The sequence below is a fragment of the Dipodomys merriami genome, unplaced genomic scaffold (genome assembly GCF_024711535.1).
Source record: "Dipodomys merriami isolate MVZ:Mamm:240054 unplaced genomic scaffold, mDipMer1.0.p SCAF_28, whole genome shotgun sequence".
Lineage (NCBI taxonomy): Eukaryota > Metazoa > Chordata > Mammalia > Rodentia > Heteromyidae > Dipodomys > Dipodomys merriami.
The window spans coordinates 199,856-217,392 of record NW_027204270.1 but is presented as its reverse complement, the minus strand read 5'-3'; the positions used below and the strand labels follow the sequence as shown (position 1 = coordinate 217,392).

The following is a 17,537-nucleotide window of genomic DNA, read 5'->3' as shown; positions in this document are numbered from 1 at the left end:
ATGGCAATTCAGTGGCCAAAAGAGTCCTCTCATAGGATGATTCCTCTTAAATGTTACTTAACTAAAAGGGGTACTGGTGGTTTAAGCCTGTTAATCCTAGTCTCTCAGGAGGATGAGATCTGAGGATCACTATTCAAAGCCAGGCTGGGCAGGAAAATCTGTGACACTCTATCTCAATTAACCACCAAAAAAAAAAAAAAAGAGAGAGAGAGAGAGAGACGATGTGGAAGCGTGGCTCAAGTAGTTCAGTGCTGCTAGCCCTGAGCAAAGAAGCTTAAGGATAGTGCCATTTTAACAAAAATTATGTTTGGGATTTCTGTGTGTCCTGCGGATCAAACCAGAGCCTGTGAACACTTGGCAAGCAGTCTACCACTGACCACAGCCCTGGTCCCTCCTCTGCCTCCCCATACTGAATTTAAAATCCTATTGGAACAAAAAGTGCCTTCACCCAAGGACTCTAATAGCTCTGGAGATCTTTGTGAGATTTCTGGGGGGCCTGTGTCCAGAACCCACACCATTTCTCACAACTCACATCCCCACCTACGACTTTGTATTTCTGAAAATAATAAACAGTTTCTGAATTAGTCTAGAGATCTTTCTTCAACTTGCTGGGATCCTAATGATGTCCTTCTTACACCAAATACAGCAGAGAGTCTGCTTTGTCTATAGACTTGGGAGTGTAGCATTCCTTATATGGTTCCAAGGATTTCTTACCGAGGCCTGTCTCAGGCCACTGTGTACCTGACACTCACCTGACACCACTGTCCACAACCACCATGTGCCTCCTGTCCTGGGAGGGGCCCAGAAGGCCGTGTGCGGGATGGAGGCAGGGGCCTGGCAGGGAGCCAGGGTGCCGAGGCGGCCCTGCGGGGCCGCAGCGGGCTCCCGTGGGTGCCCGCACACCTGGCCTGTCTTCCCGAACGCCTGGTCCCTCCAAGGCAGAGGAGGCCAGGCCAGACCTGACCAGCTGGGGCCAGGGTGAGGGGCTCCCGGCGACCGAAGGCCCAGGCACATGGTGCCACTCCGACGAGCCCCCTTCACTGCCATCTGCTGGAAACATCCGCCTCCCCCTGGGGCTGGCGAGCGCGCGTGCGCGCACCGCCAAAGCAGCGCCGGGCGACCTGGCTGCACACCGGGCTGGCCGGGGGCGCCTCCCGGCGGCAGCCCGGCTCCTAGCAGCCGGCCGCGCCCGCCAGCTCGCCCGGGCTCGGTCCAGGGACGCCACAGCCCGCCCGGCCCCACACTGTGCTCGGCGGCCCGCGGCCCGCGGCCCCCAGCCCCACACGGTGCTCGCGGCCCGCGGCCTGGCCGGCAGCCGGGAGGGCCCGCGGGGCGCCACGCTGCGCCGGGGGGCGAGGGCGGCGTCGGAGGCCGCCCGCGGCGGCAGGGGCCTCCGCGGGGCCCAAATCCGGGGCTCCGGGCGGAAAGACCTCGGCTTCCGGCAGGAGGCAGCGCGTGCAGACACGACTGGGCCCCACACCTTTGTCTTGTCCCCCAGCGCCCGCAGCCCTACCCCGGCAACACCCCCGACGGCCGCCACGAGGGATTCTGGGGAACGGAGTCCTCTCCCGCTTCCCACTGCCCGAAGACAGGCAGACGCAGACTACGTTTCCCAGCATGCACCGCCCGCGCACCTCTTCTACCTCGCGAGAGTCTCGAGTGACTCCCCCTGAGGGGAGGGGTAGCCTCTTGGGGGGGCCGCCGGGAGTTGTAGTTTGTATGTGGGACGCGCGCCCGGACTGGGGCGGTGGAGAGACTACAAGTCCCAGGGAGCGTGTCCGGCAGCCCGCTGAGCGGGGGTTACGAAAGAAGAACCCACGGAACGCGGGGTGAGTGAAGGCTGGGACCGGGAGGGGCCGGGCCGAGGCTGCGGGCGGGGTGGTCGTCCTGACGGGCGGGTCCGCCTGAGGCCCGGCGGGACGGGCGGCGCCCCCGGGGGCCGGTCTGGCCGCGCGGCCGCGGGGAGGCGCGGCGGGACGGACGGCTGGGGAGCGATTCCCGTGGAGAGCGGCTGGCCGCCAGTGCGGGCGCGGGGCGCGGGGCGCGCCGCGGGCCGGTGTCCGCCGCGACCCGGCGCGGGCGCCTCGCCCACGGTTCTTTCCTGAGTGGAGTCTTCACTGCCCAGTCCTATTATGTCTGGAGATGTCGAGCTCGGCTGTGCGTCTGCGCGCGCGCGCGCGTGCCCTGGGCTTGAACTCGCCCGGGCGCGCGCTCAGCCGTTTCCGGCGTTCTCCCGCTGGAGCCGCAGCGCCACTTCCGGGCTTGGGGTGGCTTATGGGCGATGGGTCCCGCCCGGGCTGGCTTTGAACCGCGATCCTCAGGTCTCAGCCTCCCGAGCAGCCAGGATGCCAGGCGCCAGCCACCGGCGCCCGGCTCGCCCGGCCTGGCACTTTTTTGAAGCTTCCCGAGGATTCACCATGGAAGCGATCAGATCTGCGTTGGGATAGTTTTACTTCTTCCTTTTCAGCGTGTGTGCCCGTCCGTCCGTCCATCCATCCATCCTGTGGCTTGAACTCAGGGTCTGGGTGCTGTCCTGATTTTTCAGTCTTTTTTACTTATTTTGTTTTCCTTATTGCATTGTCTAGAACTTATAAGAGTGAGTGTGATCACATTAATGCAGGGGCAGCCTTATGATCGCTCTAATAGACGCAGAAAACGCCTTTGAGAGAGTGCTAACTCCTGACTACTAGACCACCTCAGAGGAGATCAGGGAAAGTACTAGGGAGCTTGTAAAATCCTTCCCTGGTTAAGGAGAAAAAACTCAGCAAATTAGGAATAGAAGGAAACTTTATCAGTCTGACAAAAGACATCTGTGAAAGACTGACCCCGATGTCATACTAAGCAGTGAGATGAGCACTTGATCCACCCAACCCCAAACACGATGATACCCTTCACCATTTTTGTCCTGCATTATGCTAGAAGTCCTCACCACTGTAGTAAAGCAAGAGAAAAGCAAATTAATCTTTTTTTTTTTTTTTAGTTCCGGTCATGGGGCCTGAATTCTGGGCCTGGGCACTGTCCCTCAGCTCTTCAGCTCAAGGCTAGCGCTCTACCACTTGAGCCACAGTGCCACTTCTGGCTTTTATTCTTTTTGCTTATGTGGTGCTGAGGAATCGAACCCAGAGCCTCATGCATGCAAGGCAAACGCTCTACCACTGAGCCACCTTCCCAGCCGCAAGTTAATCTTATAAAGACTGGTGATGAGCAAACATGTATTTGCAGATGACATGATCACAGAAAATGCCAAGATTACCAAATATGCTGGAGCAGTTAAATGGATAAAAAACAAGATCTCAGGGGCTGGGAAGGTAGCTCAGCGGTAGAGTGCATGCCTTGCAAGCATGAGGCCCTGGGTTTGATTCCTCAGCACCACATAAACAGAAAAAGCCGGAAGTGGCGCTGTGGCTCCAGTGGTAGAGCGCTAGCCTTGAGCTGAAGAGCTGAGGGACAGCGCCCAGGCCCAGAGTTCAGGCCCCATGACCGGACCCAAAAAAAAAAAAAAAAAAACTAAAATCTTAAAAGTTAACTAAGCCGGGCACCAGTGGCTCACGCCTGTAATCCTAGCTCCTCAGGAGGCTAAGATCTGAGGATCATCTTTCAAAGCCAGCAAGGGCAGGAAAGTTCTTGAAACTCTTATCTCCAATTAATCACCAGAAAGCTGGAAGTGGTGCTGTGGCTCAAATGGTAGAGTTCTTGCCCTGAGCTGAAGAGTTGAGGGACAGTGCCCAGGCCCAGAGTTCATGAAGCCCTATGACCGACAGGAAAAAAAAAAAAAGTTACTTTTAAAAAGTTAAAACTTTCTTTCTTTACTCTAGCTCTCCACTTTGAACTGCAACTCCACTTCTGGCCTTTTTTTTGTTGTTGTTAATTAGAGATGAGAAGCATCTCATGCACTTTCCTGCCCTGGCTGGGTTTTATTTATTTTTTTATTTTTTTATTTTTTTTGGGTCCGGGCGTGGGGCCTGAACTCTGGGCCTGGGCGCTGTCCCTCAGCTCTTCAGCTCAACGCTAGCGCTCTACCACTTGAGCCACAGTGCCACTTCTGGCTTCTTTCTTTTTGCTTATGTGGTGCTGAGGAATCGAACCTAGGGCCTCAGGCATGCAAGACAAGCGCTCTACCACTGAGCACCTTCCCAGCCCCCTGGCTGGGTTTTAATCACATCCTCAGATCTCAGCCTTCTGAGTAGCCAGGATTACAGCTGTGAGTCATTGGCACCTGGCCTAAGGACATATATTTTTATAAGGGGAGATTTTAACCTATTTATTTTCAACCACAGTTGTCACACTAACTCCTATAATACTAGAATTGTTGGCCTTCTAGCAGAAATTTGTTTTAATTCTGTAGTGAATGTAAAGAATTCCCTTATGAGCCTGGTATTTACTAAGAACGTTGTCATGTGCAGTTGATCATTGGAGAATAACTCTAGAGTTGTAATTTAAAAAAAAAAGTTAAAACTGATGCTTCCAGGAGAAAACAGAAAATCATAGTGACCTGAGGTCAATTAGTTCTTAGATCACAAAAAGCAAGAACTATAAAGGAAAAAGTAATAAACACTGAAACATTTGCTGTCCTATAATTCTAGCACTGGGAGGCTGAAGCAGGAAAATTGCACATTCACACCCAGCCTGGGCTACATAGCAAGACCCTGTCCCAAAAAGCAAAACGAAACAGAAAACTAAAATGAAAAGGAAAGTGATTGGATGGGAGAAAATATTGGCACACATATATTGATGAAGAATATATAAAGTACCACAACTCAATAATAGGAAGACAATCCAATTAAAACAGACAAAAGATGTGAACAGATATCTCACTGAAAAAAGACTTAGAAATGGTGATGAACACATGAAAAAAAATCAGCATTCATTAGGGAAATGCACATTGTAACAGCAAGATACCATAGCACACCCACTAATAAATTCCAAGTGTTGGCAAGGGTGTCAGACAGCTGCATTTTCCTGCTCTGCTGGGAGAGAAGCAGAAGGTATCACTGTTGTGGAAGTGTGGCAGCTTCTGCCACACACTAGTGCTTCATGCCAGTAACCATGTCTGTCACTGGGATTTTAGACTCCAGGCCCACAGTCTAGGAGTCCCTTGTTAGATCTAACCATTTGCTCCCAAATGCCAAATAAAAAGACACAATGTAGGGCAGAGAAAGAGATTTATTACATGGCAGCCATGGGTAGACAGTACTTCCGTACATCTTCAGCCAACTTCAGGAGGGAGGTTAAATAGGGAAACTTGGGGGTGGTGGAGGAGAAAGGTATGTGTAGTTAAAACAGTATCAGTCGGAGGTGTGGCCTGGTTGGCGGTTAGCTCAGCTTGACTTTGAAGGCCTGGCAGGCCTGGTGGTGGTCCGTAGCTTTGGGCTATTCTCTTCAAGATAAGAAGATGGTGTTGCCTGTTTGAGAAGCAGTTTGCCTTTTGTTATAAGATGCTTATTGGTGAATCCTGTGTTCTGGAGACCGATGTGATGGTACAGTGACTACAAAAGGGGATAGCTCAGATTGAAGGACACAGAGGCCTGGTTGGGGGAATGGTTACCCAGCAAAAGCATCTTTTAGGTTGTCTCTTACATAGCTACTTGGGAGACTGAGATCAGGAGGACTGCAGTTCAAGGACACCCTGGGCAGAGAACTTTGTGAGACCCCTTTTTATTTAGCCCATTGCTGAATGGGTTTCTTGTTTCTAGGCCAGCCTGGGCAGAAAAGTGTGATACTCCATCTCCGCAAAGGGAAGCTGGACATGGTAGCAGGCACCTATGATTCCAGCAAGAACCATAAAGTAGGTAAATTGTGTTTCAGGTGTACACAGGAAGGGAAGTGAGACCCTATCCTAAAATAACAATTGAAGGGGCTGGGAAGGTGGCTCAGTGGTAGAGTGCTTATCTAGCCCTGGTTTCAATTCCTCAGTACCACATACACAGAAAAAGCCAGAAGCTCTGTGGCTCAAGTGGTAGAGTGCTAGCGTTGAGCAAAAGAAGCTCAGGGACAGCGCCCAGGCCCCGAGTTCAACTGCCAGGACTGGAAAAAAAGTGAAAAACAGGACTGGAGGCATGGCTCAACAGTAGTACCAAGTTGGAGATCCTGAATTCAAACCCCACTACGACCACTTAATACAAACAAGAATATTGGGGGCTGGGAAGGTGGCTCATAAGCAGAAAAAAATGGAAGTGGCGTTGTAGCTCAAGTGGTAGAGCGCTAGCCTTGAGCTGAAGAGCCAAGGGACAGGTCCAGAATTCAGGCCATGACCAGCTCCCCACCCCCATACCCCTCAAAAAATGGCAGCTTCACAGAGAATTAAACATGTATCTCCTTGTGATTGAACCACTGCAATCTAGTCTACCCAAGAGAAATGAAAATACATACTCACTTTGAGCTGAAGAGCTGACGGACAGTGCCCAGGCCCAGAGTTCAAGCCCCATGACCAACTCCCCTCACCCCTCCACCCCCAAAAAAGACTGTCCTACAGGCCTGAGCACCACCTCCTACACATGCAGTGTGGTCACTTTGCTGAATCTAGCATAAAGTGGATGATAAGAGAGATTCCTGTCTGCAACTAGAACCGTGTCCTCCTGAGCCCTCATCGTTCATTCCCCGAGGGGCCAGAGAGTATAGCTCCTCTTCCCCAGCCTGAAACTGACACGTCTCCTTTCCTGTAAGACCTCGCTTGCAGGTGAAGCAGGGCCCTGTGCTGTGTCCTCAGAACCACGTCACACCGGCAGGCCTGCTGCTGCCATGCCGTTGCTGCTTTGTCAAGTAAAAAGTCTTCTGAGAGGTAATATTTATGGTCAGAATATTTGGGACTGATTGGTGAATACCACCTTGTAAGTTGACAGAAATTTGTTTAACACAAAAAAAGATGATATGTATGGAAATATCACAATTAAATCCCCTGTTATTATGAATGTATGCCAATTCAAAAATAAAATAGTAAAAGCTGGGGCACCTGTGGCTCATGCCTGTAATCTTAGCTGCTTAGAAGGCTGAGATCTGAGGATACCAGTTCAAAGCCAGCCCAAGAAGGAAAATCCCATTAGCCTTTTTTTTTTTTGCTTGGTCATGGGCTTGAACTCAGGGCTTGGACACTGTCCCTGAGCTTTTTCACTTAAGACTACTACTTTGAGCCATAGCACCACTTACAGTTTTCTCATGGTTAATTGTAGATAAGAGTCTTACAGCTTTCCTGCCCAGGCTGGCTTTGAACCACAAACATCAGATCTCAGCCTCCTGTCTAGCTAGAATTATAGGCATGAGCCACCAATACCCAGCAAGACTTTTATCTCCAATTAACCACCAAAAGGCTGGAAGTGGAGATGTGGCTCAAGTGATAAGAGTGCTAGCTCAACCAAAGCGCTCAGGGACAGTACAATTCCTGAGTTCAAGTTGTAGGACTGGCACCATAATTAATTTTTAAAATTTACTATAATGCCACCCATTCAAAGACAACAGTTTATTGACATTCCTGGTACCATTATACTTATATATTAATGTGTATATATGTCACTTTACATTTTTTGTTACTATCTAGTGCTACCTAATAGTATGAATATTTTTTCATTTCAAAAGATAACTTCTGCTGGGCACTGGTTGGCTCACACCTGTAATCCTAGTTACTCAGGATCTAACAATCATGATTCAAAGCCAGCTGGGGTAGGAAAGTCTGTGAGACTCTGATCTCTAGTAAACCACCAGAAAAGTGGAAGTGGAGCTGTGGTTCAAGTCAGGGACAGCGCCCAGGCTCAGAGTTCAAGCCCTACAGCTGACGAAAAAAATTTTTGAAAACAATAATTTGCTGGGTGCTGTTGGCTCATGCCTATAATTCTAGCTACTCAGGAGGCTGAGTAGCTCAGGTTTGTGATTTCAAAGCCAGCCCGGCAGCAAAGCCCATGAGATTCTTATCTCCAATAAACCACCAGAAAACTGGAAGTGGCTCTGTGGCTCAAGTGGTAGAGTGCTCGCCTTGAGCTGAAGAGCTGAGGGACAGCGCCCAGGCCCAGAGTTCAAACCCCCATGACCGACCAAAAAAAAATTAATAATAATTTCTTTTTTACCTGTCCTGGGGCTTGGACTCAGGGCCTGGACACTGGCCCTGAGCTTCTTTTGCTTAAGACTAGCACTTTAGCACTTGAGCCACAATGCCACTTCCAGCTTTGTCTGCTTATGTGGTACTGAGGAATTGAACCCAGGGCTTGATGCATACTGGGCAAACAGTCTACCACTAAGCCACATTGCCAGCCCCAGAAGATAATTTTCATATATCTTTTTAAAGTATTTCATTGATAGTTACACAGGTTTAACAGTTTATTAGGCTTGGTATCAGTGGCTCACGTCTGTAATCCTAGCTACTCAGGAGACTGAGATCTGAGGATCATGGTTCAAAGCCAGCCCAGGCAGGAAAGTCCATGAGACTCCTATCTCCAGTTAGCCACAAAAAGCTAGAAATGGAGCTGTGGCTCAAGTGATAGAACATTATTAGCCTTGAGCACGAAAACTCAGGGACAGAGTCCAAGCCCAGTGGTCAAGTCCCAGAAACAACACACACACACAATTTATTAAACTGAATACCTGTATTAAAAGATGGGAGTAAGGCCTGGGAGTGTGGCTCAGTGGTAGAGTACTAGCCTAGCATGCGTGAAGCCCTGGGTTTGATTCCTCAATATCATATAAACAGAAAAAGCTGGAAGTGTCACTGTGGATCAAGTGGTAGAGTGCTAGCCTTGAGCAAAAAAAGCTCAGGTACAGTGCCCAGGCCCCGAGTTCAAGCCCCAGGACTGGCGATAGATAAATAAATAAATAAGATGTGATTAGAGCTTACAAGGACCCGTGGACCTGCGCCCTGGGCAATCAGAGGCACGTGGCTTTGCTTCCAGGGCCCTGAGTGTCCAGCGGTTGGAGGAAATACCACTCCTCCTGGGAAGCTGTCCCCAGCAGCGAACCTCCCTCCTCTTTGATTCGTCCACCTTGGACCATGGGCCACAGGGTGTGGCTGCCAGGCCTGTGAGCGCTGTATGGCTCAGCAGAACCCTGAGCACCGGGGCGTGAGGGCTGATGTCTGCAGCTCTCCTCCAGGAGGGGCAGGTAAGGATGCTCTGACGGCACCTACTACCGTTTTGGCTACGCCTTTCCCTCCCGCATGGTCTTGCCCTCTGTGCCACTGCCCCCCATCCCCTCTCAGTCAAGGCCCTTCCACCACACTCTCATCCACCCCACACCCAGATCTTGCATGGTACCCGTCTTTCACGCAGACCCTGCTGTTCTCAGCTTACCAGCAGAACCCCAGGCATGGCACTGAAACACGTCGTGCTTCTGGCTGGCCTCCTCGTTGGAGTCACCGACAAGTCTACAGAAAGCAAGGTTAGTGCCTCTCCCTGCCGCTCACCTGTGTGGGCAGCAGCGGGAGGTCCGGCTGGAGCCCTCACAGAAGCAGCAAGCCCCCCACCCCACCAGGCCTGGTGAGTCACTCGCGCCCAGCCTGGGTCAGAGCTGGCGGGGCCTGTTCTGCTTTGCCTTTCAAAGTTTCTCTGCCAAGTATCTCCGAAAGCCACGCTCTGGGCTGCTTGTATCCTGGAGCTGCCTGCCTGCTTGCTGCTTGCTCATACACGCCGTGGTGTCTTCAGGGTTCTCTTAGTGGGGCATCCTCGCTCTCACCAGACGTGGTTCTGCCAACCCAGTGACACTGCAGCGTGCTGAGCTTTGGGTCTGGAAGGGACGATGCCAGAAGCTTGAATGATGAGCCAGGTTGGGGTGCGGGCCCTGTCGAGTGGGGTGGTAGGCCTGGGCCGTGCAGGGGTGAACCCTCCCATGGTAGCACGCACACCCCTGCATTCCTTAGCTACCCCCACTATTCACCAAACTCAGGTCAGGAGAAATAGAAGTAACAAGCATGTTGGTGCATGCCTGTAGTTCCAGCACTCAGGAGGTTGAGGGAAGGATGAGGCCAGACTGGGTTCCAGTATGAGACCTTTTCTCAAACAGACCAACCAAAACGAAACCAAACAGAAGAAGCAGAACCCTAGCTGTGATGAAAATACACACTGAGCTCACCCTGCAAGCACCCTACTCCCATGTGAGGCTTCTGCAGCCCTGCGGTCAGTGTGCAGCATGTCCGGCACCGACGCGGTGTGTGGCAGGGGCCAAGGGTGTGAGTTGGCGCCCTAAGACACTCATCTGGCTAGGGCCTTTCTTTGGGCCAAGCTGTAAACCCCAACAGATGATGCTTTTAATTTCAGAGAACACCGTGAGGCCCCTCAGGGCTGGGAAGTACTTTGTGGGGGTCTGAACCCTTAGTTAGGGGTGCAGGCTGGGCATTTGGTGTGGGCCTTCCGGTGTACTTGGGTTTTATCATGAATTAGAAATACGTGACCTTTCCCATGAAGGAGGTTCCTGTATGTACAGCAGCAAGCTTTACAGGTGGACCTTTTTGTAGGTGACTAATACAAATAGTTTCACTGGTTGGAATGCCCCACCCTGAGCCGCCTGTGACCTACAAGATGAGAGTTGGAGGCTGGAGAAAGGTCTCTAGCCACCCCCACAGAGGGACAGACCCCACAAATGCAGGGCCGCTGTAGGTGGGGCAGGACACTTCACCTTTCCTGTGTAAGCAAGGAGAGATTTTTTTTTCAGCCATTGAGCTTCATACTAAGGTACTTTGTAACAAAGAAAAGTAGCACGTTTAAGTTTTGCATGACCCAGAAGCCTCCATAGGAAATGGAGTCCAGAGAAATGTACGCCTGTGTGTTTGTGCTCAGGTTTGGGCAAGAAGGGCCTTTCTGAGGAAGGGAGAGCACACAGAAGGTGTGATTGCATGGTTGCGAGCTGGGGACCTCACAGGGCCAGTCCATTTGTATCCTTTTTGTCCCTGTGTCTTCAGGGAAAAAAAAAAAAAAAAAAGCGTGCGCATGCACACGTGCGCGCATACACACACACACACATACACACACACAGAGGCCCAGTGCCTAGTGTGGTATATGCCCAAACAGAGCTTGGCTCCATGCTTAGTGGTTTATTCAGTTAGCAAACACTCCCTGGACACATGCCCTACAGGGTACAGACCCCATTGTCCCATGGGCCCATGGGAGGGATGGGGGACAGTGACTCATGGGATGCGATGGGACCATAGTCCAGGGTCTTACAAGAAGGCACAGCCCTATGTCAGCCTCCCTTGACTTAGATCTTTCCAGGGCTGCTGTTTTCTTGGGGCCTGTCCATACCAAGGGTTCCATTAGGGGCAGGGCTCCTGGCCCAGTTGGGGTGGTGTCACCTGACGCAGGAAGGAAGCAGAGCCCTGTGATGAGTGCTTCCGCGGCATGGGCTTCCCTCTCACCACATCTTCCTCCAGGCCCAGCAGCTCCAGTGTTGCATCGAGGTCAATGCCACCTGCACAGGCACCGGCCTGTGTGGCCCAGGTAGGCAGACTCCAGACCAGCCGCCCACCCCCTAGTCCCACGACGTATCGCCCTCCTGCTCCTACTGAAATGTAAGGACCACCTGGACCAGAAGGGCGGGAAGCAGTGCAGGCTGGGGTGCTAGGAGGAGGTGAAGTTCAGAGGAGGCCTGGCTTGGGGTACAGCATAGGAGGGGCTACCCCAGGAGGTCCAGTAGCGTCTGGAGGTGGTGTAGGTCATTACAGCTGGTTGGGGGGGGAGACATCCACGGTCAACATGGATGATGTGTGAATCTGCCAGCCATTGTGTGTGGGAAGATGTTGAGGATGTTGAAAAGAAGTAAGGTGTTATAAGAGCTAGGGGCTCACATCTGTAATCCTAGCAACTTAGCTAATGGGTTTTCAAGACCCATTTCAGCCAATAGCTAGGCACAGTTGTGTGTCTGTTATTCCAGCACACAGGAGGTTGAGAATGAAGGACCGTGGCTACAGAAAGCTGCAGCAGAAAGTCAGACCCTATCTCAGAAACAAGCAGGACACAAAGGGCTGGAGCTATAACTCAAGTAGTCCTAAGATGAAACCCTGGTACCATCCAAAAACAAAAGTAAAGATGTTATTTCCTGGTCTTCAGGGTAACCTGCCCAGTTAGAAACAGCTGTCTCTAAAGTCCTGGCCAGCAGAGCCCCTGGCAGGGTGAGGGCGGGCTCAGGAGGTAATGCCCATCTAGGATACAGCATGATCCTGCAAAGACCACCTCCCACTGCAGAGGCGGCCGAAGGGTGGAGGGTCATACCCCCTGGGTGGGCTGAGCCTGGGTGGTTTCTTTGTACCTTGGGCAAGGCTGTGGTGGATGAGGCCAGGGTGGCAGGCGGTGGAAGCCAGGCCCAACATAGCATCTGTAATTTCAGTTGCTGTCATAAGCTTCTGAATGGTCTTCTAAGACATCACCACCTTAGTGTTAGCCACAAGAACCCCAGGTGAGGGGCTTGATCTGCTTCCTGTTGGGTTTGTTTCTTTTTCTGGAGTTGGAGTCTGTTCTGTCCAAACTTCCCGAACGTGTTTGTGTTTTTAAGTTGTTACCTTACAAACTGACTACAGGAAAGCTCCTGGGAGATGATGGATGGCCTGAATTGTGCTGGCTGGAAATAACGTCTCTTCTCGGTGCAGGCTGCTACCGGCACTGGAACGCCGACGGGACCACCAGCTGTGTGCGATGCCAGAATGGGACCCTCCTAGCCTACAACGGCTCCGAGTGCAGAAGCCGTATGTTTCCACCCAGCCGCCCTGTGCCTCACAGGGGTCCTCAGCGATGGCTTGGGGTGAAACTGAGGGGGCTGCTGCCCTTGTCCCCACATAGTAGGGACCCACCTGCCCCAGAGCACTGGCAGCCTCCAAGAGCTGTCTTCCTGAGTGCTCCCCTAGGGACAGCCGTGGGGGACGGGGAGTGCTCCCTAGGCACAGCCATGGGGGAGGGGGAGAGCTCCCTAGGCACAGCCGTGGGGGAGGGGGAGTGCTCCCTAGGCACAGCCGTGGGGGAGGGCTGCTCCCCGTGGGTCACTTGCTCTCACCTCCAGTGAGGGATGACTGTTTAGGTGGCATGTGGGGCTCCTCACTGAGGCCCTGGTGGAGCCCAGGCCTCCACCCCATTCTGCTCTCCCACAGCCACTGGCCAGGGAGCACAACTCCCCATGAACAGGAGCACAGGGACGCCTGGGCGGCCGCATGTGGGTAAGTCTCAGCATACCAGGCCAGAGCTGGGCTTCTGCCTGGGTCCCGGGACTTGTGAGTTACAGCGGGTGCCAGTGCTAACCGGGAACACTGGGGCTGGCCAGGTCAGGGTTCTGCAGGGAACCAAGGTCATGGAATGGCAGACAGAGGCCACTGGCCCTGGAGCCTGGCGTCTTTTGGCTTGATTGGAGTATATGTTGACATGTCACTGGGCTGGCTACTTTCTAGTCTCAGAAGGGCTGCTTTTGGCCTTTGCCTCCTCTGGACAGTCTAGTCCCAGTGATTGAGTCCTTTCAGGACCTCTGGGGGTCAGGAGGCCGCCCTGAGCCATCCCAAGTGGCTCTTGCAGGGCCTGCCTCAGTGGAAGACACAGCCCCTCCCCTTTCCTAAATGCCTGCCAGAGCAAGGCGTGTGGGGCGTAGCTGGGATGGAGCGTGGGGCCTGGAGGGCTGGGGTAGGGACTATGGCTCAGTGAGAAGCCTGGTCTAGAGATGGAGTGCAGTCCAAGGAGACACAAGGAAATAGAACCCAGCTCTGGGGCTTGGCACCTCGGCTGAAGTCACAGCAGAGGCCACATCACCCAGGCTCTCAGCCTTTGGCATGGTGCTGGACCTGTTCTGAAAAGGCCTGGCCTTCCTCTCCCAGAAAGTACACGCCAACTCCAGGGAGGGCCCGGCCCCTGACCCAGCCGGGCTGTGGGGAGAGACGTGCTGCCCCGAGCAGCAGTGTGTGGGCTCATGCCAGTCAGACAGTGGTCTCCTGTGGTGTCGTGCCAGACAGACACAGCAAGGACATGTGTTTGCAAGTGAGGAGGGCGTCTCACCGGTCAGCGGTCACGGCCGGCAGAGCCTTCCACCACCAGCCTGGCCTGGCCTCAGCAAGGGGAATGGGCAGGGGCGGCTCCAAGCGCTCCAGGTGTGGGAAGACCTCTTGCTACCCTGCTGTCGAGAGGCGGCTCCAGCCCGCAGACGTGCTGAGGAGTCTGTGGACAGAGTCTGACAGGGAGCCCGTGACCTGGTGCTTCTGGGTTCAGGAATTTCCTGGGCCAGGAGTGGGTGGAAAATATCCCCTGCCCCATGGCCAGGCCTGCTAGCCCAACAGAGGAGCCGAGCCCCGGGACAGGGCCCTCACGCCAACCTCTGGCCAACCCTGCTTGGGCCTTGGGGGGCAGCAAGGCGCCCTAGGTGCTCTGTCCCCAAGCCCTAGGTTTGCGCCTGGCCCCATTGGTTTGCTTACAGGAGGAACATACGTGGCAGCGTCCCTTTTCCTGGGGACGTTTCTCATCAGCGCAGGCCTCATTCTCTCTGTGGCTGGCTTCTTCTACCTCAAGCGATCCAGCAAGCTCCCCAGGGTCTTCTACAGAAAAGACAGAGGTACGTCTACCCAGAGTCTGTCCCCTCTCGGGGGTGGGGGTTGTATCTGGAAGGCACAGTGGGGCACAGCGAGAGTCCCTCTCCACCCCCAGCCGATGCACAGTTCCTTCAGAGACACAGTCGCTGAGTGTCTGCGGCTGGCCCTGCAGCGTGGTCTTCAGGGTCACCCCCCTGGTACCTGCCCAGCTGGGCATGGGAAGAACCCACCCCTGCTCCCTCATCTGCCCAGCATGACTAGTACCCCCAGTGGTCTGTGGGCTCAGGGAGGCCAGGGCACCAGGGACGAAGAAGCCAGCTGGCTCCATAGCCCTGGGGTTCCTGAGGCCAAAGGGTGTAGGGAATCCCTTCCCATACCGTTCCCAGGGCAGCTCAGGCTGCACCAAAGGCCCTTGGTGGTTCTCAAGTGTTCAGAATACCCGACCTGCGTGCACAGAGCCACTCCGTTTACCCTCAGCCAAGGCTGGGTACCTTCCAGGGCTGCTGTAGCTGAGTGGCTGTGGCCAGGCCCCTGCCACTTGGGGTCTGCAGGCAAGAAATACAGCAGAGCAGCTGGCCAGGCTGAGGTACCACTGGGCAGAGGTGGGGAGCAGGAGCCAGTCTGGACTGGGTGAAGCCTTTGCCCACCCGCTAGACCCTACCCAGGGCTGAGGAGGGTGCAGGACTTCAGGGTAATGAGCCGTTTTCTTCCTCCCCAGCCCCTGTGCTGCAGCCTGGTGAAGCCGTAAGTAGCCCTGGCCGGCTGGGCTGAGCTGCAAGCCTGCATGTGCCCGTGCCAGCTCACCATTGTTCTCTCTGCTTTTCTCTTTTCAAGGCTGCAATGATCCCCCCGCCACAGTCCTCAGGTAAAAGCAGTGTCCCATTCCTGTGGGGTTGTCTGTCCCCAGATACGCAGGTCAGTGTCTGGGACCTCAGACTGATGGCCTGCCTGGCTAACCCAGGACATCTTCGTCACATCTGCACCAGGCTTCCAGTTCATAGGCTCCAGAGCTGATGTGTGGTCCTGGTTTTGGGGGACACCATCCAGCAATGGTGTGCAATGCAAAATGTAGGTATGACCATGCCTCTGTCTTTAGGGATGGCCATGTCCTGGTCCAGGCTCAGGTGCTGGGCCCAAGGGTCTGACAAGATAACTGGGCTTCCAGGGCCTCTGCCCGTTGCACAGCTAGGGGCGCAGGGGAACGAGCATTTTCCTTCCTCTTGGTCAAAGTAAACAGGTCCATGCTAGCTCTGAGCCCAAGGGCTGCTTTCCAGGCTTCTACAAGCCTCTGTTGCTGGCCAACACCTGAGCTGTCCCCAGCTCTGACCCAGCCTGTTTCTGACCCTGTTTCAGTGAGGAAGCCACGATACGTCAGACGCGAGAGGCCCCCAGAAAGATCCGGGGACCCCTCTGCCCTCTCTGCAGCGGAGTCCCGTATCAGCAATGTCTAACCTGGAGGCCGGCCGAGACTCCATCCTGCACCAGAGGGCCAGTGTTGCCTGTGACTTTTGGGACAGGCCAGAAGAGGCTTCCAGAGACAGAGGGTCCCTGGACCATGAGGTCCTGCCACCCGCTTATGCTGGGAGACCAGATCATGGGGCGTGGGAGCAAGGTGTTTGGGGGACTGGACCCCTGAGTGGAAACATAAGGTCCTAGCAGCTACAGCCAAAACACAGGCCTGATCCAAACGGCGGAGACCCACACAGCTTCTGGGGGCCACCACTGCTCGGCATCTGCGAGAGCTAGAGTTTTCCGCCTCCTGGAGTCCATGGCAGATAGTCCTCAGCACCCACAGGCCAAGTGGCCCTCACAGACCCTTCCAGGAGGGGTGAGGCCAGGCTCAGCCAGTGAAGAGGACATGATCTGGGAACCAGCCCAGAGACAGACGGCTCCCAGATCATCCACAGAACCAGAACCTGAGACCCCCACGGCTGGAGTGCACATTTGAAGGAGCTCAGAATCGATTTCCCCGTTTGTGTTAAGCAGAAATTCCCAGAAGCTGTCAGCCAGCTGCTGGTCCAGTGGACAGACCCCAGCAGCAGACACCATGCGGGCACCTGCCGTGACGTGTCCACCCTAGGACCTCTACGTCTGAGCCCTTGCGGGTCTGCTCTGACTGGCCCCTGGCCATAGGAGAGCCGCAGGCCCCTAGCCTGTGATGCCTGTTTAGCCTTGGCCCGTCCTGTTCACACCGTTGTTGGCACTGATGAAGCTGTTCTCCCAGGCTTGAGTTGGCCGCATGCGCAGCACCAGCAGCTCAGGCCAATCTAAACTTGGGTAAAATAAACTGGTCAGGGCTTGTGCTCACCATGGAGACATCTGTGTGGCGGGGTGTGGCTTGAGAGAGCAGTGGTCCATGCGACTGAGGACTTGGAGCCCCTCCCCACGGTCTGCCGCGCTCAGGGACCAGGAAAGCGGTGTGTGTGTGTGTGTGTGTGTGTGTGTGTGTGTGTGTGTGAGAGAGAGAGACATCTGTGTGGCTGGGTGTGGCTTGAGAGAGCAGTGGTCCATGCGACTGAGGACTTGGAGCCCCTCCCCACGGTCTGCCGTGCTCAGGGACCAGGAAAGCGGTGTGTGTGTGTGTGTGTGTGTGTGTGTGTGTGTGTGTGTGTGTGTGTGTGTGTGTGTGTGTGTGTGTGTGTGTGTGTGTGTGTGTGTGTGTGTGTGTGTGTGTGTGTGTGTGTGTGTGTGTGTGTAGCAGTGGTCCATGAGACTGAGGACTTGGAGCCCCTCCCCACGGTCTGCCGCGCTCAGGGAGAAAGATGTGTGTGTGTGTGTGTGTGTGTGTGTGTGTGTGTGTGTGTGTGTGTGTGTGTGTGTGTGTGTGTGTGTGTGTGTATACAGAAGGGTCTCAGGGACCAGGAAAGGTGTGTGTGTGTGTGTGTATACACTCACATCGGCTGGCACCCGATGAGGGGCCCCAGCCCACCTCCAAGTGTACCCTCTGCCATGGACCCTTCCCCAAATGTGGCTCCCTCCCTCCCTGGGACAGCACCCTGGTGGCAGTCCCAAGCTGCCTTGTGCAAGGGGCAGCCACGCCCCTGAGGACCCAAGATGGGTGTAGGTGCTCTGG

General features: G+C 54.2%; 1 protein-coding gene across 6 annotated transcripts; it reads left to right on the top strand.

Annotated features, from left to right (window-relative positions):
• Positions 1-1,756: 1,756 nt before the first annotated feature.
• Positions 1,757-16,772, top strand: CUNH1orf159 (chromosome unknown C1orf159 homolog). 6 transcript variants are annotated; one of them, XM_070037119.1, is made up of 13 exons: positions 1,757-1,829; positions 5,694-5,785; positions 6,664-6,778; positions 8,874-9,081; positions 9,220-9,357; positions 10,752-10,846; positions 11,184-11,408; positions 12,554-12,649; positions 13,049-13,114; positions 14,353-14,487; positions 15,183-15,208; positions 15,299-15,329; positions 15,818-15,875. In XM_070037119.1, the coding sequence occupies exons 4-11, from the start codon at positions 9,052-9,054 to the stop codon at positions 15,202-15,204; spliced, it is 807 nt and encodes a 268-aa protein (XP_069893220.1). In that variant the 5' UTR covers positions 1,757-1,829; positions 5,694-5,785; positions 6,664-6,778; positions 8,874-9,051; the 3' UTR covers positions 15,205-15,208; positions 15,299-15,329; positions 15,818-15,875. The 6 variants fall into 6 exon arrangements, 4 of the variants coding, with proteins under 4 accessions (XP_069893220.1, XP_069893223.1, XP_069893221.1 ...); XR_011375549.1 differs by lacking the exon at positions 10,752-10,846 and having other exon boundaries at positions 11,342-11,408; positions 15,299-15,532; positions 15,818-15,900; XR_011375550.1 differs by lacking the exon at positions 10,752-10,846 and having other exon boundaries at positions 11,342-11,408; positions 15,299-15,536; positions 15,818-15,867.
• Positions 16,773-17,537: the final 765 nt, after the last annotated feature.